The sequence below is a fragment of the Ischnura elegans genome, chromosome 3, assembly GCF_921293095.1.
Source record: "Ischnura elegans chromosome 3, ioIscEleg1.1, whole genome shotgun sequence".
Taxonomy (NCBI): domain Eukaryota; kingdom Metazoa; phylum Arthropoda; class Insecta; order Odonata; family Coenagrionidae; genus Ischnura; species Ischnura elegans.
Window position 1 is genome coordinate 84,333,145 of NC_060248.1, and position 23,655 is coordinate 84,356,799.

Below are 23,655 nucleotides of genomic sequence, written 5' to 3' on the forward strand. Positions count from 1 at the left end.
GAGGAATATTGGGCCTTACTGTATCCTACGATGATTTTTTATTCCATTGGTGTTTGATGACTATTCTTAAAACTTAAGATTTATTACAGGCAATATATACATGGATACATAATTTAAGGATGAATTTCAGGAAATGTGACTTGATTCCGATAATATTTCAAAAAATCCGTCCCAGCATATCTCTGCATGATAAAATCATCCAAAAAAATAATATTTTACTCATTAAAAACAACTAATTCACCAAATTAATGCCATATTATTTTTGGCACTGACTCACGCTCAGATTTTTCGCGCATATGCACTGCCCATTAAGGAGAAACAAGGCACATATAGAGGATATACAGGTCCCGAATCGTAGCGAACGAGGCATATCGGTCAAAGTGGTTGCGAAATAAAATTTGGTATATAGGTCAGTTGATTTTAGTTCAATAAATAAAAAAATTATAACTCGCAATTGGAAATAAAAACTGTAATTTTGGGACTCGAACACATTGAGGGAACAATCTTCCAGACAATCATCTTGTGGCTTAAATCATATTCACTTAAAAATCAACTTCCCTAAATGCAACCGATACTTATAACTTCTCAAAACCTATCATGGAGAGTTGTTGGCCTAAAACACTAGTAAACCGAGAAACTAGACAAAGACCACTACACTGGAGTATCCTCCATCAGAACTTAGCTTCAAGGGCTTCTTTACAAATCTTCAAGGGCTTCTTTCGTATACAAAGCAGAAGGTTTTTAGAGAAAGATCTCTATATACGCAACCAACATATTTCTGCGGCTGGCGAGTGGTACACAAAAAGGTGTAAGCCAAATTGGGACTTGCACATTAAAATTAAGATGGATGGGACAGGAATGAAATAGTTTATGGTAGAGTACTGGTGATAAAGTAGAGATGGAAAAGGAAAATAACGAATATTTGTGCGAATCGTTACTCGTAATTGAAATAAATTGGAAATTATGATAAAAATTTTATTATTTTGTTTAAAACAAGCTCGTAAAAAACTGCTGATGGAAATCAAGATGTGATCAATCCATGCTACAGCAGAGATGGTTTATAGGAAATTTTTCATGTTTGGATGATCTCTATGCACCCATTTCACTCTAATCATAATCTGCGAGTGATATACTCTCTTGTAAGATTGAATAGGCTGGGATTACCTAGTGTAGTTAATAAATTGTCTTTCCATAGGCATTTAGAAAAAAAAGTGGGAGAACTACTGCGAAAATTGTTGCTGTTAAATGTGAAAAAGTAGCGAGTAGCATTAAAATGTCGCAATTTAAATTTATCTACTATTTATTATATTGGATAGAGATAAATGCATCCCAAACTACAAGACCTGTAGGGAATTAAAGGAATGGAATAACTTTTAATCCCCTACTCTGACCTGATTGCATCTAATTTAAGACCAAACGGGCGGTGGCGGTATTGGGGCACCAGTTGCGAGCTTTAGGCTACCAACGAGCCGAGATTACCAGTATTCTACGAAATAAATTGATCCCTTAACGCCCACACGTGGCAATCATTCTAGCTATAAACTTCAATTGATGATTTAAAGAAAAATTCAATGCACCCTTGAAAATGGTAGGTAGCTATTCCACCGGTGTTAACATTAAGGTTTAAGAAACGTTATTGAGGTTTAAGCGCAAAGTAAATGCCATTCCATTGCTTCCCATAATGTTATTAAAACCTGACACTTCTAGCTCGCTCCAAGCAAAGCCAAAATTCTAAGTTTATTTAAATTATAATCGCCTCATTTATTCCTTATTTCTATGTTGCAGCTTAAAATTACGCCGCGCATATTGTGGGATATAACAGAATAAAACTAAATCCAGAATGTTTACATGAAGAAAAAATCTCGCATTAAAAGTTATTATGCGTGAATTATGAGAGAAAACTAATAGTATTTCAGTTCCAGGAGACCACTCCTTTTACACTATATTCTCGCTAAGGGATTCCTTGACGTTAATTTTCCTTCAATTGTTACTAAAAGGTTTGAATACATGCTTGGCATACCTTCACCAAGCTACTAAACCTATTGCTTACACCTATCATACACTGGAGACATCGTAACAGTAAAGTTAAGTATCTTAGTTGATAAGAATTTACATGGCTTAACTCTTGAATACATTTGCACTGGCTCGCAAGATACAGAAATTGAATTTATGAAAAGTATGAGACTAATTTCACCCAATTGTTACGGAGGAAAAATACAATTTCAAGCCATTGTACTGCTAGCGGAAACAAGTGCCTTCATTTTATCTCAAAGGGATAAGATCCGAGTCCAACAGTTGCTATATAACGACCGACTATATTGAGACATGGTGGCAGATTTTCTTAAAAATGAAATTCACGTCTTGAAGATCATAATCAGTGGTCAAACTGCCGAAAAGTTTCTAGTTTTCAGCGCTATCACCAACCACGGACCAATTCTAGTCGGCAAGATGTTTGATAAGAAAAATATTCAGGTTTACGACGTAGATTCATTGAAATTCCATCTCTCAATCTGTATCTGAGTCGATACTAGGCAGAGGAACTTACGATCATAGATTCGATTACTATTTCTGTTACTAGACAAAAAGATGTAGATTCTCCAGACAAGCCAAGTGATGGTAGCGCTTGGCTAAAATGATATTTACAAAAAGTTATAAGCTTCAACTTTGCATGTTGGATATATGAACTTATCAACAAAAAGCATGTATTGATAGAAAAAACTAATTTTCATATATTGAAAAATGAGCTCATTTTCAGCAATAACCTCAAGTAACCTCTTAATTTAAGTGCCAGAAAACTATTTGGATCATTGATCAGATCTAAAATACCAAAATAATTGTTGCCTGCTCTCCAGCTGATTCTTTTTTAAGAGCTCAATTTAAAAAACGATGTTTCTTTTTAAAAATACATTAAGGTAATTTTACAATGCAGAAATATACTTCCAAGATGCAACGGATAATCTTTCTTAGACACGATAAATAAATAAATATTTTTATGTTATTATCGCATAAAGGTAGCCAGTAAGTCAGTCGACGCATGAATTTCGATCATATCTGGCATGAATAAGTGGTTGAAAATTTATTGGGGCATTTATAGCGCATTTTCCACAAATGGTATGGAAACAGGTCACAGACTTATTTTAAGCAAAAGATAAGCAGCACCAGAATATCATTTAACTTAGACGTACCGTGGCTATGGTTTTTAAACCTTAGGAAAAAAAAGATTCAGTTTTGAAGCACGTAATGTTAAGCCATGAAGATGGTAAATAATTTCCTTGAGAAGTAATACAGAGGAATAGCAGGAAGTAAATACGACTGCAGAAGAAATAATAAAGAATTTAGCACGAGTCAAGAAAAGATAGGAATGCTGCAGAAATGTGCCACGGAAACTTCTCTGCTGGAATATGTGAGTCCGATACGTAAAACAGGCTTCCTCTGCGAGGAAAAGATTTTTATCTTTTCAAGAGCCGAGGTAGGGACCCACCCTTTCTCACCGCTCCTGGGTGAGAAGGTCTAAAGAGTCGATATCTCTCGGTTCTTGTGAGACATCTTGAAGAAAGTGGGCCGGAGAAAGCGCGATAAAGCCAGAATAAAAAACAAGAGAACGTACAAGAGGCGGGAAATGGAAGAAACGAGAAAATTGTTATACGCTGATACGCCCCGCAGTATTTACACTCAATGGTTCTATGTAGTGTGAGTAATGTAAACAGCATCAAGAAGAACAGCAGAGAAGTATTTTGAAATCCTTGACTAAAAGACGCGAAAACTCAATCGGTGACATGAAACCTGATATTATCATGAAAAAATCGTGAAATAAGAATGGTATACAGGCAAACAAAAGGCTGGATTAAAGTCACAAATATAGAGAAGGTGACGAAAAATATAAAAGGAGAAAATGTAAGTCTTAAAAGATTAGCTGATTAAAATGATGATTAAAAGAAGGCACCATAATATACGAATCCTCGAATTGCTAACTGCTGAATATGATAATGATAACCTATATTTTAATTACTAAGCTTTGGTTAGTATCCATGCTATCCTATTTGAACCCTCCTATTTTTTTGATATTGGAGGTTGTTCATTGTGAGGAAAATTTCCACTTCACAGAAGACATTGCCGTGATAAAAAAAACGGAACGCCGGGAAAAATTAGAAAGAATTTTTTTTAGGCAATTCTAACTATATGATTTTGAAAAGCAACCACATTGTTAGCCGTAGAAATACCAATATATAATAGGTTTCGTCATCCGAGATTTTTTAAAACCAAGGAACTCCCAATAAACTTGCATCTTCACTGCATACTTGAAATTTAATTTCAATCTTCTTGCAAATATATGTGCTAAATATTTTTTTCTTAACTGTCAATATTTACAGATACTGCCAAGCCAAGTTATTCGATGGGTAGGATGTATTTATATTTAATCTAATCCCGCTTAACACTTTGCGTGCTACAGGCGTAATATTACTCCATCCATCTTTTGAAAATTTTTAGTTTGCAATTTTTTAAATATAATGGTCAATGTCTGTATCTAACCTTTAAATAAAAATATGAAAAAATAGCAAAATTCAGTCTTTATAAATGATACCAAACACCTATTCCTCGCATTAAAGGTTGGTTATTAAGAAATAACACTAAACTATCGAAAATGGCTGAAAAGCAATGGAGTACAGATTTACAATACCTAATAAGGGCAGCACGGTAAGTGTTAAAGTGAAATGCATCCTTTTCTCAATCATATTCGATTGATATGTCACATACTGCGTGCAAATATCGCTTACTCGAATAATCACCACGATAGCTTAAGAATCTGACATGGGAGAAGACATTATATCTGTCCGCTCAATATTCTTCTAATTAAAATTGTCTCGTCAACCAGTCAGAAGCACCATTTTAGACAACCCTCTACATCCCACCCAGCTGAGAAACACAGGAAAAGAAAGACAACATGCAGTCTACCATGGCAATCGCACAACTGCATTTGCAGCTTTAATTCCGCAAGAGACAATCTCTCGATTTTCAAGCCAATCTTCCCCGCTGATCCCAAAGGTCGTATAAGAGGCTCTAAAATGTTCTCGTTTTGCTCCAAATGGCTCCTCCAGGTTTCTTACCGATATTACTGACTAGTATTCCCAATTACCACCGGCCTATCACACGGCCCTCGACACATTTCAATTACGGAACCAAATGGTGCAATTGGCCTCGTTCTCTGCACACGGCTCCCTCAATCACCGCCACTTCTGTCACTTTTGATAATGGCGCACTAAAGGCATGATTACCGTCTCCCAAGTGAAGCCTCATCAACTCAGATAATATCTCCCCGTCCCCCCTAGTTCACTGGAGCATCAGCTAGATCCGAGTAGGGATTTGTCCCAGTTGCACCGACATGATGGACCCCCTGGTCTTAGAGAGATCAATATGTAGGTGAATTCTACAATTCTTTCTGCCATTTCGACTGATTTTTAAGGTCCTTGCCTGAAGGATTGTCATCGAGGCAAACGGTAGGAAAAATATATTTTTTTTTAATTTCCTATTTAATAATTAATTTATTTATACCTCAAAGATTTTTGTTCAGTTAAAATTATTCTTTCATCCCAATGAGGATGGACGAATCGTCCGTTGAAACTTATGATACAGAACGAATTTAAGTGGTGGAAATACCGAGAATATTCCACGAAATTAATTGGCCGGAAATAATTGCTCCATATAAATTTCCAAATTACATATTCTTTTATTGAGATGAGTCATTACTGTAAAAAAACGTAGTTTGTTCTTAGAAACAATTTTTATAATTCTATACCTTAAAATGAGAAGGATGTCAGAGAGTACTAGATTTAAATCCAGGCATTACTAATCTATGGGAATATTTTCAAGGCATCAAAAAGTGTGAAAGAACGTGATGAAAAAAAATTTCTTTCCAATCTACTTTTTAAAGCAATGATACTATTTTGCAATGACTCTAGACGGTGGTCACTTGACACCATTAATTATAATATTCTATGAATGCGTTTTCTGTGCAATGCTAAGCGCTGTTTTAACACTTTAGCGGCGTTATGATGCATTCATATGTTTAAAAAAAAAGTTTAAAGAGCATCAAACACTTTACCGCAGATAGACTAACTTTTAATATTATACAAGTATGAATTATCTTTATGCAAATAGTATCACACGAAGTCACCTAATATTTTTCTCTCGCTTGCCTCGCATTACAACGATTTCGTTAAGATACACAATTCGCAATAGCAAAATATCATGAAAAAAAACTTGATTTATATACGGCAAGATAAATTACAGAGCGATTTTAACGTTACTTACTATGAAGAAGCATTCCACAAGAGTTATATCAAAAATATGGACTGAAGATGATTTATTGAATTCATTAGCTACTATACATTTTTTTTAAACTAAAGTTCTAGAATTGGCACATGTATTTTAATTTAAGAAAAAGAGATAGCAGTCGAGATATGCACCCTGAGCAGCGATTTTTTTGCCGTATTTACGTTATCATTCCAAACTATTATTGATAAAAAAAGGTGGAATTGCAATCGAAAACATCCATTTTCGAAGTAACAGCGGGGCTCAGATGTTACCCCGGGATTTCGTTACGATTCCTATGGGTTGCATACTGGCTTCGTCGGATGTTAAATCGATTTCGGATCCCGTCTGGATTTCCAGCTAACGATTCTTGCGCGGGCAATTGGCAATTTCAGCTGCGAAAGAGCGCCCAGGCCACCAAGCAAAACTGGTGATTGGAATGCCTTCCATTCGAAATAAAACGCGTCCGCGGTTAAAAACTTTTTCGGCCCCTGAAGGCTCATATTCTTTTGATACGAAATAATGGTACTGCTACACACGGTAAGCTCATAAGAATGCTCAGAGGTATACCTATTTACGTTAGATGAACCGTATGAAATGAGCTACCAATAAATATACAAGCTCTCCTGTTTGAACACAGGGAGGATATTAAATGATTAAAACTTAATTGGATTTTCGTGCATTTAAAAAGAAAAAGTGACATCTTAATATGAGAACGTAAATACTAGGTACTTTCCACAATTTTTAATCACGAATCATAGAAAAAGTGGTTCTGGCCTGTGGAAAAGGTGCAAAACGCAAAAACAAGCCAAAATCGAGAGGTCTCCTCCGAGAAAGTTATACCTCTGGATCAACATTTGGTCAAACTTCAGCAGAATAATATACAGTATCTTACCTTATTAATAAATCATCACCATAACTATAATGAGAAACAAGATATCCTAATATCAAGTAAGATTCTCGGGAGAAATGAGTATTCCATAAACCCAACAATTTTGATCCATAAACAGAATACTTGCACATTAATTTCCATCCCCCACAGTTAGGTATACTATTAGATAAATTTTTATGCAAATAAATCAACGAAAATTTTCAAAAATATTTATATCTTTCCATATTCTGCATCTCTGCTTTTAAACGGCCTTCCTAGCTCTCTTATTAATTTTTAAGGTCAGTGTCTATGTATATCATATGGAATTAAAATATATAGACTCATATTGACGGAAATTACCAGGAACAGAAATGAATTTCCGTAAAAGCACGACTATTTCTGTAAAATTGAGAGAAATTTGACGAAATTTTCTCGTACTCCTGAAATTTTTTTCGGGCAGCTGATAGGTATGTGGATAAAAGATAGAAAAATCGCTTTAAGGAAGAAAAATGGTTCTAGATGGTCCAGATCCTGAATCTCACCGGGGTATATAAATCAACACCTTTAAAATTATAATACATCCGACTTATATATCACTTAATCTATTATCAGCGCACTACTATAAACCTTTTACGTAGACCGATAATTCAAAATAGGAAATTACTACCTTTTATCCCATGCCGATAAATATAAGTACTACCAAGACTCCCTATTCCCTACAGATACCTTATTAATTCAGTTTTATTCATTAGATAAAGTTCCACGTGGATACGCTTTTATAGCCGGCCCACGGCCAGAATCTCTGACGAAAGGAAATGATAAAGGAAATTTATTTCACTTGGCTCCTCTTGTCCTCTTAAAATTCCGGAGGCAAGTCCGAAATCTTTCCTCCGGCAGTTCTCTCCCGTAGACACCGCTCCCGGTACAGCAGAACTCCATTCCAGATGGTCCGAAAGAGTGAAATAGGACGGAGTGGAGGGGACGCAAGAAGAGAGGAGAGGTTGCAAGAGTGCTTCGCCGGGGAGAGCGGCTAAAGCCGTCGCATGACAAATGTCGGAGCCGTGGAAATGAGACGGGTAAATCACCAAATCGTTCCAATTCACTGTGAGAGCGTCCCGCAGGAGGTAGAAAAAGCACAATTTATCCACGTATATCTTCGAGCACATTTGCACACTTTACCCCCAAGCTCCTACAGATTTATATTCATTTATTCCGAGAAAGCGATCTCACTACCGTGAAGCACTCCGCTAAATTTCCGAGTTCATCAACATTCTTCTTAAAAGTGTAAAATTTTTTAAAAAATCTCTCCGCTCGAGTTAGCTGTCGCTGACAGTTCGAGGTTATTCTAGTTTATTAATGGAAATGATTGAATGAATGCCAGGCTTATTTTTAGAAATGAAAAAGAGGTATGGAGATATAATTATAAATTTAAATTCGTTCACTACTAACTTAAAATAATATTCAAAATTTATTAACACACTGGATTTAAAATGGAGGTTCCAGGCTCAGAAATCAAATATTGTATTTCCTAATTTCGCTATTGAGGGCAGTAAAGTTAAATAAAAACCGCGTATAATGAGTCCGCGATTGAAGTAAAAATGAGGGCCCGAATATTAAACTGTGGCAGATAAGAAGAATCACAAACTCGTGAACTGATGCCAGATCTTCTAAAATATTTATCCAATGTTTCGTATGATAATACTGGCTTCGTAAGCGGTCATGGGCTTACGTGGAGAGCTGTAAAAACTGAAGGGATAAGTACAAATTCATGTGACTTGACCGGAGATAGAATCCGAATCTCTATGCTGATCACGTATGCAACCAGTCGCCAAGCCATCTTCCTTCGGAGTAAATTGTAGTGGAGGTCCGCCGAACGAGGTATTTGATTCTTAATCTCACATGGTGCGAATGAAGACGAGATAGTGTTCGATAAGGCAAAACCTAAGAGAGTTTGTACCCCACTATGTCCTTTACCAGCGATGAAAATGAAAATTTTCCAAAGAATTTCACATTTATGCCTTTATAGGCAGACAGGCTAACTGAAGCTTTTTTAAACTATGATTTATATTATTCTGAAGTTATATATTGTTATCATTTGCTAAGTTGAAGAGAATTTTTTATAGAAATACGATAAAGTTAAAAATGGTAAAACTGTAAATGGAATCGATTGAGCCATGAACTTTAATGAGAAATGTATGTCTATTTTATGAATAGAGCACTAAAAAGACGTAAGAGAAAAGTAAGTGAAACAATAACTGCGAACGAATCACCAGCATAAATGGCACAGAATATTAATCCACGCGTAATGAAAGAGAAATATAGATAAATCATATATGTGTTCCTTTTGATTTAATTAAAATTATATTCATTCATCGATAGCTCCTCAACCGATTTTCTGCTAACGAGTACGACCAACAAGTGCTTATTCAGTGGGAGCATCCCATCGTAGGAAAACGACGAGAATAGATATTCTAGGACTCTGGTCCATCCTATTCAGCTATAATTGGCTGAAATGCACTTCATCCTCCAATATCGTTCTGCGAAATCTCGATTCGTACCCATTCACGAACATATAGAGCGACCACTCTCAACTACGTCGTTATTAAACGAATTTATCCGTATTAGATGCCCACGACGGACATTGCACAAATACGGGATACCGTGCAAACTCGTCCCTTCGGACTTAAAATAGGACGACGACGAAAAAAAAAAGAAATTGGTAGATATGAAAAGCGAGGGGAACTCGTGGAGGCTACAAAAAAAGAGTAAACAGAGAATTCCACATTAGAAAAAATATGCACGGCTCGAACTCCCGGCGGAATCTAAAAAAACCCAAGAGATGGTGAATAAAAAAATCGGAAGCGTAAAGAGTGGGGAGTATTGGAATAAAAACAAAAAAGAAGCGACGCAACGATGGGAGATGAGCGAGCTTCAATGGGGAGGTTAGCGTATAAACTCTTCCCATACGGTTGGATAGAAGCCCGCCCGCGATAGGTGGGAGTTGGCATTGGAGAGGGAAGTCAGGGGTCCGTGCATGGCGGAAGAGGAAGTCTTGGGAGACGGAGTTGGGAAAAACCATTCCCACGAACCTTCCACCCACATCCATGATAAAAACACAAATGGTAATTTCCACACTTTTATTCAAAACTCAGCTATCGCCCGTGGTTTCTATTATATTATATCATTTTCAAGGAAAAATGAAACCTTGTATGAATGAACCTTGAAAATGACAAAATATGTTGAAAACTACGGTTGTTAATTGAGGATTGAATAAAAGTATAGAAATTACCATTTGTATTTTATGGATATATCGAACTTCCACCATATCAAGCCTGAAACGTATACCTTCCACCAACACATCAAGTCGATCAGGCTTAGTGAAATTCCAAAGATCTAGGAAATCGAGATCGGTCTTTGATCATCTAGTTTAGATCAAAACTCAATTTCTCGACCTCTATCATGACCATTTCGTTAGTTTCCTCTAGTGTCACTATCGGCCTATGATAACGCTATTCGTCTCGAGTACGAGACTTTAATCAAAGGCCGGTGAAATTGGCAAGTACGTCCTCGATCAACAAAAAAGCAAACAGTTGATTTTTCTAAAACTCGAGTGAAGCCGAATAGGTCCAAGCGGCGATACCAAAAATTTTATGTGCGTGCATTTGAAAGTTTTTTACTACTAATAATTCAAGCATGTGTTCTAAGAAGATTTTTTCCACAACTCAAATGGGTATTTTTTGTATTTTTTGAATAACTAATAAACAATTTTTACAAACTGTATTTTTTTAAATTAACCGTCAATTTTTTCGATTAACTGTTCTTTTGATTCAAATTTCGATTTTTGTTGAAAATTCTAACATTAAATTTCGGTTAAAAATCGATTGCTTAAAAAATCAATTCTGACATAAATTTTTCCATCACAAAATAGGCTGAAACGTATATCTTTATTTTAAAAATCAATATAACAGATTAATTGCAAACAATATTATCCTGGATATGACTCACGAAGAAAAATTGGGATTGACGACACGTTCGCGTATCACTACTCCGCAAATAAAATATAACACGTAAATTGCAAACACAACTATCCTGGATAAGTACTCACGAAGAAAAATCGGATGCGACGAAACGTGTGACAGAACACCACTGTTCACCATCGCATGACTCCCCCTTGTTATCTCACGTCGCTGAGGATAATAACTGACCTCCATCATATGAATCTCATTTGTTTCTCATACCGTCAAGGAGAATTGTTAAAAAGGCCGCCAATCAAGGTTTACAGTTTAGGGATCATAATCTAATATAGATGATAATAATTTGATGTCCCCCATCGAAATTCTACCCCATTAATTAATGTTAACCATAATAAATTCATTTCTATAAGCTTCCGTTTAACAAGCCTATATGACTCTATAATCCCAAAATGAAAAACCAAAAAGAATGGGAAATGACTCATGACAAATGGTCCACGTGAGAGTAAACAGGCGGACCAAGGAAACTTTTTCATAATATAAAATAATGCTAATAACAAGCCCACATCGTAAATAAACCTATGGTACCAGTAAATCAACAGTATTTGCGGAAAGGAATGTAAGAACCTTCATTTTTGCAGTCGTAACGTAGGCATTCGGTCGACTCCCTAAAACATGCTATCACGCAATTCATTCGTGATTGGAAAGACACATACCAACAAGGATGAATATTATGCATTATTACTAGTGCATATTGCTGCAAGTAGCTATTGCCTGGTGGCAGCATTTTTACACACATGAATTACCAATCTACCTTTCTAGCAGCAAATTAAGCAACAGAAAGGACACCTATAGTAAAAAATAATAAATTATTTCTAATACCATACAACTAACAATTGAACATTGACCAAATTAACCCAATTTCAAACACTCCCTCATAAACATCTATGTAATTAATCAATGAGTTACGAACACTTATTCATAAAAATTTTCGCATTTGCGAGGAACATATTGAAAATAACTTCAGATTGGTCGCTCCACTCCTGTATTCCTCTTTGTAGGAAGGATTTTTTCAAAATGTCTGTTTTCTGTTTTTTTAACTTAATTTTGAATTTGTTGATCTTTCCTTCCTATGTAGCAGGGTGAGTCCAGCTTTATACCGATTTCCTTCCAACCCCGTTCTTTAGTAAAGGCTTTGTACAACCCGCATAACCTATTTATGGTTCTTCTCACTTTTAGAGGTTTCCAACCTAAACACCTTAGCATAGCAGTTACACCTTCCCCCTTCTATGTTTCCCTAGAGTGTACCCGGCTGCCTTTCACTGAACTTTTTCAAGCTTTAAAATTCGTTTTTATAATGGGGATCCCACACCGAAGTAGCATATTCAAATACCGGCAGAACCATAGTCATGTAAGCCATTTCTTTTGTTTCTTTTTTACCCTCTTTTATATTTCCCATGGCCCAATGCAGAGTTTTAAAGGATTTCCCTACTACCTGATCAATATGCATTCCCCAATCAAGTTTGAATGTCAACTTAACCCCCAAATATTTTAAGTCGTTTTATCGGTCTGAACCGGAACTAAACCTCCAGTAACGCATAGCCCAAACACTAAGGCTTCACAAGTAAAGTTACCTTGAAACAACAAGTCATACACCGTTTTATCTTCTAAGTCAGCACCTTGCCTTACGGTAGAAGGAACATATAAACATACGATGTAAGCTTACAAAGATTGATCGGCAAAATGCTTAGAAATAGGTAACGATAAAAAATATTGAAACCGTAGATAATAATACAAGCGGAATAAAGTCACCCAATATTTCATTTTCAGGTTCTTTTATGGCGATTTTTTTTCAATTCATCAAGCAATACGTAACAAGTCGGCTGATCCCATTTTGCAGCCAGATAAGATGCTGAATTAAAAATTAGCAAACCAAAAAATAGAATATATGTAGAAGTGAAACTTCTCTAAATCAAAAAATCTCAAGGCTGAAGAAAATATATAATAATTCCAATTTAACCAGAAATTGAATTATTTGTAATCACCACGATATCAGCATGTGTATAAAATATCCTCAATTACTATTTTTGTGAGGACTTTCAGTTGAATTGGGTCTAAAGATGAGGTCCCCGTACGTTCAATAATAAGGAAAATTTATATCACGGGCTAAAATTGGCCTTGCCTTCCAACTGTGGTTATTTTAAAATCCCACCTGCTCCTAAGTATCCACATTTCACCGAAAGCGCGCAAGATATCCAGCAGATTATCTTCGTTCAATACACCTGTGAGCGTACAGTTCCCGAAACAAGGATTTTGGCAAGTAAATCTATGCGTATCAGACTCCCTCGAAAAAACTGTGACATAACTTGGTCATTATGCGCTGACATCTGGCACTTATATTTCGAAATGAATAATGTTAAAATTACAAGGTTCTCAATAGCGAAGTCGGTAAAATATATTTTTTAACTTCTTAGCAGCTTAGTAGGTATCTACTTAAAACTTCGTTTAAATTAAATTCCGACCCCAGTGACCGGTAGAAAAAGAAAAAAAGAAATTCAATAACTCATACTTACCTGTATGGTATTCTATTATAAGGTTTCCTGGATAGTTAATTTTTACTTAAGCTTCGACGTCAGGAAGGAAGATCATTTTAAGTGCTTACAAAAATAACAAAGATGATAAAAGTAATTTTGCTAAACACTTAATATGTAACTACAATAAACTGATTTTAAAATGAATATTTTTAAATTACCTCCGCGAATTAGATTTTAGAGAGCAGTTGGAAATTTACAAAATTATTGAAAACCAGGACACTCTGATAAACGAATATCTTTACCCATCCTTTTCCCCTATTCTGGCGTCCGTTTCAAAATTCACCTCTTCCTCCTTTAGGTAACTAGTTCATTATAATTACATAGATTCATAATAATTTACGCCTGATCATGATGATTACTCTTCAAAACCCGGATTGCTCTATGTAAAAAAAGCAGTGGTACTCGTAAAAGCTAACTATTTTAGAAATCCTTGGTAGAAAAATTCTTAAAAGCTATATTTGCTGAATCCTGTTTCCCTCATTATAAATTCAAGGTTAAACCAAAAGACGCTAGGTCTCTGACGCAAGCTTTGGCATGCTTTAAGACCAGCAACCTACATCATTCTAATTACTCTCCACTGTCGTCGCCCTCTCCAACGTGTTGGAACACACGTGCTGACCTTGCAAGCGACCACATCGCTCATCCGCCTAGGTAAAAATATTCCTCCACGACCCAGCGAAAACTCCCAGAGTCTTACCTCGCTCTTTCGCCAAAAATATCAGATACGTGTATCCCCCAACAGAAAGGATATACGGCGAGGAATGAGGGAACATAATGAATCTGAGAAGTGCAGCCACTTCATTCTCGCAAAAAAAAACTTCCATAATATTGGGGGGTTAGCAGTCAGAGTACTCTTGCCCCGTCTTCTAGCCGAGAAAAGTGGAAGGTATTGAGAAATGGGGGTAAAACACTAATCTTGAAGGTGGTGTAAGAACCCCTGGGCAACGAGGGCAAATGCTAGGTGCAACGACCCGATTTTTCCACACACGCCCGGACGAATGGGATAAAAGAGCCCTTTTCAACACGCGCGGATGAAACCAGGCCGAGGGAAGGAGTAAACACATGAGGAGCGGCGGGAAATGGGAAATAAAATTTCAAGCCGCGAACAAAAACACGAGCAGAATGCAGAGAAGGCAGGGACATGAAGAGCAGACCCAACTACTTGAAATTTTTACGAATCTTTAGGGGAGGCGAAGGAAGGGACGAAAGATAAAGAGGGAAAGGAAAAACACATACGCAAGGGGTACAAGCAGAGTGAAAGGATATATATTAGGTTTTTACGACCTCGAGCCATCCATGCCGAGAGAAATAGCACGCCCATCGCTATGGTCCCGGGGAAGTGGAAGGAGAGAAAAAGAGATAGGTAAAGAGTAAAAATGCGCCGGATGAGTAAAGAATGACCCGGCATCTGTGGTTTCAAACTGGGAAAATTTAAGAGATGAACGTATAAGAGGAAGGAATGTCGGATTCCAACGCCTTATCAGCGCCAGAAAGAGAGAAAAGAGAGAACCGGAGTAAATACTTTAGTATAAATACTAAATACTAGAGAAGCCATTACACACGCTCTATCTTTTCCAATGACTTATTACTTATTAAAATCTTCTGCAATCAGCTTAAAATTTTCAGGGTACATACAGTAGACATTTATCAACACTAAACCAGTATCTCGGATTTGAAAATTTTATTTAAGCATTTTCTCAAGCGTAGTTTTTTGTTTGAGGTACTAGCAAATACAAATCAAAGGCAACTTTATACACCCTGGATTTCAATTTACTAACTAAAAGTTATGAACGAGCAAAGTTTAACAAAAAATTACAAAATCTGATCGTTCGGGAGAACGTGATGCGCTCTCATAAAGAGAATAATATTAAATTATAGTTTTTATGCCTTCTAAACTGAACGTAATAAGCCACAGAATAGTCAAACTCCGAAGGGACAGCGCTACAAATGGTTAAGAAATAGCTATGGTAGTGACAGTGGACGAAATTACTGCATGTTTTCATCATGTCCTTTTAAAGGAGAACCAGGACAATAAAACAAAAGATGAACAGCTTCCGCACTGCATTCGCACGTGGCGAAAAACATAGCATCGAGGAAGAACTTACGAGAAAAAAATCTTCTCTGCATTTCACATTTTAGTGACAACAACAAAAAAATTCAAACTAAACAAAAACCAAAGAAGGAAGAGGCCTTGAAGCGACTTGTAAAAAATAATATCGCGCAAACTTGGTGAAGATGTGGTAAGGATTTGAGAGAAAAAAGGAGAAAGTCAGATGATAACGAGGTAAATAAAAACATCATGCCGAGATGACGAGGATATTTTTTCATGGCGTATGGAGGAGACGCGAAATGCATATAAAAACGTGAGGGAAAAAGTTGATGCGACGAGTCAGCCGAGGGTATGATACAATGGGTTTTTTTTAAAGATAAATAGAGAGAGAAATCCGCATAACGACCCCCGGAAGGACTCGCTCGCCTCCACTAACACGCCGGTCTCAAAACACGATGATTGGCAGTGGAGGAGTTAAACATTCAGTTCGTTTTATATTTTTTCTAAAAATCACTCATACAATTTATACCAAATTATAGATAATTTACGTGATAAATATTAAAATCCTTAGATGAATCAACTTAATTCAATGAGTAACCGAGCTATCCACGTTAAAACCCACCTCCTCTTTCTTGCTGTACTTTGAAAGAATGCATTGACCTGAGAATTAAACTCAAAAAAGGGTAACACGTCGGGCTGACAGCACCCAGATTGGTGAATATAATATTTTTATACATTATTATTCTTATATTGGCTATTATTTTTATTCTATTCTTACTAAATAATATGGAAATGTCAATACTGACAAGAGAAGACTAAATTATAATATATCAACCATATTCCTCCTCAATGACTGACAGTACGGGCTTACAACACGCAAGTAGGCAATGGAGGATATACATCATACTAATCCTACTTATTTATATGAAATGCGGAAATACCATCGTCAAGAAATAATTGGAAGTTAACATGATTGGCAGAAAAAGACTACGTTACAATAAATTAATTATGAATTCGACCTCAATAGCCAACACGACGACCTCACTACACGCAGGTTGGAAATGGAGAATATAATTACTTTCCATTTTTATTCATATTAAATTCAGCAATAGCATCATAGTCACGAAATAATAGGGAGTTAACATGAGAAATTAATACTCTTAGAGTATTTTCATTGGAGCTAAGGAAGTTAAAACTCTAGAATTCTACCAATCATGTTATAATAGTTCCAATGACCAACCTCCAATAGTTAACTTCCTATTATTTCGTGACTATGATGTCATGGTTGAATTTAATATAAATAACAATGAATAGGAGTTATATTCTCCATTGCCGACTTGCGTGATTATGATCCAATCATGTATTCTACCTCAATAACCAACACGACGGCCTCACAACACGCAGGTTGGTCATGGAGATACAGACCAGCAAAACAAACACGTTAGCACGCATCACGGGAGCATGCGCAATAGGTTCAACTTGGAGGGGGATTTATTTATGTGAGGAGTGGGTTGATGGCACGGCCTGTGGATATGTGGGGCGGAGGGGTTTGAAGGAGACTCACGTGTCATCCTCCTCCGGTTCCTCCTCGCCTTCTCCTCCTCCACGAATATCTCGTCGTCCTCGTCATCATCCTCGTCCTCTTCCTCCTTGGTCTCCACCACGGTCACTTCCTCCTCGACCTTCTCCCTCCGCCGGAACGTGCTCCGCCTCCGACGCGAGCCCAGCCTCCCGCTCACGCCCCCGGAACCACCACCGCCCCCCACGCCCCCCTTCTTCTTCTCCCCCACCATGCCGCCTCCGCGCACGCCGACGACGACTCGCACCTGTTCCCTGCACCGCCGCCGCCCCACCACATGCGACAAACTCCCGCCAAACTGTCTCCCTCGGGCCGCTGCTGCTGTCCCTCCTCTTGCCGGGAGGAGGACACGCCACGATCCGCACTAACCGCCTCCTCCACCTCCAGCTTCAGCGGACGCACCGAGCTTCTTCTTCCCGCTCCGTCGCGGGCGGGCGCGGCCGGTGTCTGCTGCTGCTCCACCTCTTCCGGCGAGGGAGGTGGCTGGCGGTGTTGCGCGGGAGGTGCCTCGCTCCACGCCACGGTCACCGATCGGATCCCTCGCGACGTGCCACCATCTCCTCCAGCATCATCGCTCCGCTCCGCCAAGTCCACTGTTGCCGTTCCCAGGGCTCGCGCGCCGAGTTGAGGGCGAAGAATGAAAAAAAAAATCTCCCGAGGAGAGGTGGAGGAGGAGGCTGCCCCCTGATTCGGGAGGAGACGGGAAAAGTGAACGTGTAGCGTGCGAAATTTCACGAGAGGGGGGGGAAAGGCGGGAAGAGGGGAGGATAAACTTTCCCTGCACGCCCCTCCGAATACTCCCTCACTCAAACCCCTCACACTCCCTTCTATCTAGAGGGCGGGAACCACCACCGCGTGCGAGAATGGGTCCACACACGAAACAACAAAAATATTTTTCCAAAAAAAAAAAGTCGCGAGAAAAATATTTCACGAAAATTTTCGCACAAAAAAATTAATAAAATATGTGAATAACATTTAAAAAACTTCCTTCGCTACCTTCTTCTTCCTCTTCACTTTCTTTTGCGGCAAAAAATATTACACACCCCCCTTCCGCCTTATTCCGCCCCCTTTCTCACGTGCTTATGTATATATTCCAACTGCTCCCCTCCCCCACTCCTTCCTCTCCCCCGCGTCGCCCCTCGATCGCGTGCGGTGAGAGTGAGCGAGAGGAGAGAGAGAGAGAGGACACACACGGCAGATCCGCGACGGGAGGTGACCCCAGAAACACTAGCGCCCCTGGCGGCGCGGTCGGCAGCATCCCTCAGCCTGAGCCCGCGCTCCTCCACCTCTCCTTCTCTCTCTCTCTCTCTCGCTCGCTCTCTCTCTTTGAATTCCCGCTCCAGATGTGGAGGAGAGGGGGGCTGGAGGGGGGGACGGGTCGTTAGGGGGCAGAGGGGGGAGGTGAGGGGACTGAGCTTCGGGAGGTGAGAGTGTCTGTTGGATCGGGAGGTGGAGGGAATACCCTTCCCCTCACCCTGCACATTCCCCTACCTACACACACACACACCCGCTTGTACCCCTCCCTTGCACAGTGTATCCGTCCCTCGCCAGCCGTGCACAGGCACCCCCCGCCACCCTCCCTCCCTACTCCGAATGAAACCCTTCCCCTGCCGTCTGGCGATACCCTCCTAGCAAGCGCGCGCATGCCGTTTTAGGATTCTCCTTTTGAAATTTCTCCGTCTCCCTCTCTTTCTCGGCTCGCATCGAAAATAAATTTCCCCAATGCCCGTCTCCACTGCTCGTTTCTACCTCTCCTCCCTCCCTTCCTCCCCTCCATCGCCTATCACTTTCTATTCTCCAGACCGATCTTTCCTCCCTCCGATATCCACTCCTTTACATCCGGGTACTCCCCTACCCCTTTTGATCCCCTGTGAATGCATCGCCTTTCTTTACCCTCACTTCAACTCTAGTTTTAAATTTACCTCCAAACTTTTTATTGCCTCCCACTTCACCCCTACGTTTACCCTTACCTCCAGCCCTTACATTTTTCCCACTATCTTTACCGCACAGTTTCCTTATCTCTTGCCTAACCTATACTTAACACCCACCGACACGCACGCGTCTACGATCACTTTCTCCCTTAATTTCACGTTTACGTTCTGCCTATATTAATATATATGTACTAATTATTGCCCGTTAATGATTAATAACTCATAATTTAAGCCCGTTCCTGACTACATCAACTATCGCGTTCTGTTGTCAGTATCTGACCCGAATATCCTCTCCCAGAAATCTTTGTGCTATCTCCACCTCTGATACATTCCAGTCCCTTCATCATTTTCCCTATGCCACCAACTGCTTTACTCTAACCTAACCATACCCATCCCTACTACTACACTTCTTCTATCTCCATTAATAATATTTCCCAATCCTCTAACACTATCTATTTTAACTGACCTAGATATGATCTTTCGTGCCGTGGACATCCTTCACGTGTCGTTCCATTCAGTGTTTTCCTAATCCTTACCCTCGTTCCCAAAACCACATCCTATTCCACTCCACCTCATTCATTCTCTGCTCTTCTTATGCTTTCTCTATCTCTCTGATTTCCACTTCATCCTGCTCAATATTTATAATCCTTAGAGCCAACTCGCATACGCTTTTTTCCCCTTTTCTCCACTGTTAATCGCCGGATTTGGTCCAATCCATTCTCCTGCCCGATCCCTTTCGACATTTATTCCCTCCCTCGCCACACCATCTCGATCACTAATACACACTCCTCCCTTCCCCTCCAGACGTCCATTAGTCTCAAAATTACAAATACTTTCCCAATCTTTCCTGCTCTCAATCTTTATCATTCCTCCCCTTCTCTCGGTACTCCCTGAACTTCATCGCTACCATGTCCTCCTCTTCAATACACAAGCCATGCATTAATATTCCGTCGGAGCCCTTCATTCCAATCAACTCTCTTTTCCTTTCGCTTTACCCTTTCCACTGGCAAACATGGGCATGCTCATTGAAAAAACAAATTCTTTCGTTTCCTTTAAGATACTCAAATTATATTCGTTAGTTATAAAAAGTAATTAGTTTTCTAAAAACTTAACGGAAACCTATATTAAATGTTTACTTTCAAAAATAATATAAAAATAATTATATTTTAAAAATAATAATTCGAATATATTTCATCATAGCATTTTCTGTTAAATAGTATCATAGTATTTATCTCATGTTTTAAACATATTTTTACCATAGTACCTATTTTCTATAAATCAGTTACATAACGATTGCAAATATGGACGAAGCGCATGTGCTATTTTATTAAACACATACGGTAAATCGTTTTCCTAACATTCACGCGTAACACAGCTTAAAGGTATTGCGGTGTCACTGCAACAGTGGTAATTGTAATGGAAGAAATGACATTAGGAACGGATGACAACAGCAGTTAATGACGGGATAATAACTCATAGTTTCACATACTATATTAGACTTTAGATACTATAAAATCCTTTTAAAATTGGTTGCTAACTATCCTTTTATTAATTTGTTCACTTAAGATCAAGAATTGACTTTTTCCCCAGCTAAGTCAATAGTAACTTACTTTAAATGTTTCAACGAATAATTAATTAATACTCATCAGTGCCTTCACAAATTTCTCCATTTACACCTTCATTAACGATCTTCGTTCTCACTCCAGTCGTGCTATTCGTTTCGCCGCACCGTTTCAGTTCCGTCCCCATTCCTCTCCACCATCAAACACAAGTGCGACCTGGGGTCCGCCACTCCCTATTGACAACAGCTCCTCTAAAATATTTATCTACAAGCGATACGCTCTTTGTTATTCTTCTTCAAAAGATTTATCGCCGTAAGTACAGAAAAGATGCTCTCAATCCCTCTGGCGAAGCCATTACACAACAAAACTTCCTATCGAGTATCGTTATCAATTCTTTTTCTCCGCCCATTCATGCAAATCTCCTAGAAACCCTTCTCGCCATTACATAGTTTTCCCCCGCCTTGGAATTACTTTTAATCGCTTCGCCCACCTTTTTCTCTCGCTTAAAACTCATCAGTGCCTTCTCGATCTTATCCACTTTTATCTTCCTTTAACGAACTTCGTTCCAAGTCCAGTCGTTCTTTTCCTTTCCCTCTACCATTTCAGTTCCATCCCTTTCACCAAGTTCGCACATGTCCCTCCTTCTACCCCCATCTCCGTCATCAAACGCAAGTTGGACCTGTGGTCCGAAGCGCTGTGATGACGACCGCTTCTCTGAGGCTTCAAGGGAAGCGCAGCTACCTTCTCCACACCCCCTACGTCCCTTGTCCTGCTGTCGTCCCGCAATCTCATCAGCCAGGTGTTCGCACGGAATGGGGAGAAAAGGACATCTCCTTCCTCTCATTACGGGAACTCAATCCCTCGAACACGGGTCCCAAACATCACGCAAGATGCCATCAAAAAAAGCGTCCTTCTCGAGTTAACAGATTTTTTTGGCACTCTAGGACACTTGAAATAAACAGGACAAAACGATAAGACTTCAGACTTCAGCAAGCAAATAACTTCCAATATTCAAGTCCATCAGTTCACTCAAATCGTACTTCCTTGGAAGGGAAAAAAGTTTATGCTTGTAATGACGCAATAAATCAAACAAAACAAAATATGTACCACGGATTTATGTGGTAATAGAATTAAAAGTAGAAAAGATTGAAAAGAAAACTTTTCTTTGGAAGTATTCAACCATTTCTAACCCAGAGCTGTTTCTGGGAGAAATTAAAGTTCAAGACTTCACACATAAAAAATGTGAAAATTCAAAACTCAATCATAATTATTGTGGCAGCTACATATTCCGCCATTAAACATAACAGCACCAACTAACACCTAATTTAAATCTTTCCTGAATAGCGCTGAAAATGTATACATTTTTTATGTTACTTAGAAGCATATTGAGTAATGACGGGTAAATAACATTCAATTGAGAACTGTTGTACCAAACTGTAACGTATCAATGCTAGAGTTGACCAACTAAGACAACTGACTATGACGCACCAAATCTCAAGAACTCTTACAGATAAATATTCTGAACAAAATATATCATTACTAAAAGTTAAATCCAACTCGAGCAGGTGCACATAAAGGAGATTTTATTCAACTATTCGTCGTCTTCATCGTTATCATATCATATCATAAATATAATTTTTCAATTTCGCCCTAATAAAATACTACAGATAGACATAACGCGCTCACAAAACCATCTTCTCAACTATCTAGTTACAATTCTTTCAATATTTAGATGAGATATCACCATCGACATGTAAACGTATAAGTACATTGAATTTGAGATCACTTACCCATGCCAACAGGAGAACACTAACGGTGACCTCGATGTCTCTTCCCAACGAGGAAGAAAATGCTGCTCTTAACTTTTAAAGATGTCAAACCGTTTTCTGCCAAAGCCAATCGAATAATATCCAACGCTGTAGAGTAGACACCACCATTATTTTATTAGATTATGATTCGTTAAAATCATCGATTGTCATATTATATCTATCTAAAATTTGTTTAATCGAAAATTTTGTGAGTTTCATTGATTAATAATCTAGTTTCATCACGTAGATAATGATTAAAGCAATATATTTTCTGACTAAAGAACAAACAGGTAAAATTGTAAGCTTTATATTATTTTACACAATTCAATCACCATAAGTTTTTAGAATAAGTAATAATTAGGCTAGGTATTAACATATTATCTTTTCTTCGATTTAAAGTTGGTTAATTTACTACCAAAAAATACATCACCTACTTCATTATGTACCGAGCCCAACAAACCGAAAAAAAGGTTTCAGAGTTTACCCTCTCCATCAGAGATCTCAGAGAAATCTCTAATGGAGAGGTTAACGTTCAGAGGTTAATGAGGGACCTCATTTTCACAATCAAATTGTTTCTATGACTTGATTCTTCTAAAATGGATTACATAGTTACGATCTGAGTAAATAATTTGTATTGCTATTATTAAAGCTATTTATAATTATAATTCTAATGCAAAAATGTTTAGAGTTGAGTAGCGAATTATAAAATATTATTATTAATAGAATAAATGAAGCTCAAAAAAAATCTCGACAGATTCAAAATCACCCGCGAAGTCTATTTAAATTTTAGATGAATTCTTTGAATAATATTCCTCCGAACGCATCAATTACTTCTTAATAAAATTTCTCCCGCTGAATTAAAGGACCCTAATACCGAATAAAGGAGATTATGTCGAATTTGCCCAAGCGCAGTAGCCATTTCCGTCGCGTCTTTTAAAGCCCATCAAGGCCTCGCATTTTGTTCGCATAAAAGCCCCTAT

The 23,655-nt window shown here is 38.4% G+C and overlaps 1 protein-coding gene across 2 annotated transcripts in view; it reads right to left on the minus strand.

The window, feature by feature from the left end:
- The window catches only part of LOC124156088, a 242,000-nt gene extending 219,225 nt beyond the window's left edge, over positions 1-22,775 (minus strand). Inside the window, exon 1 of one of the 2 annotated variants that reach the window (XM_046530407.1) lies at positions 22,658-22,775. In XM_046530407.1, the coding sequence (XP_046386363.1) occupies positions 22,658-22,661 (4 nt within the window). In that variant the 5' untranslated portion in view covers positions 22,662-22,775. Of the gene's footprint in view, positions 1-17,359; positions 17,550-22,657 lie in introns of those variants that run through there. The other variant, XM_046530406.1, reaches the window with a different exon arrangement.
- Positions 22,776-23,655: the final 880 nt, after the last annotated feature.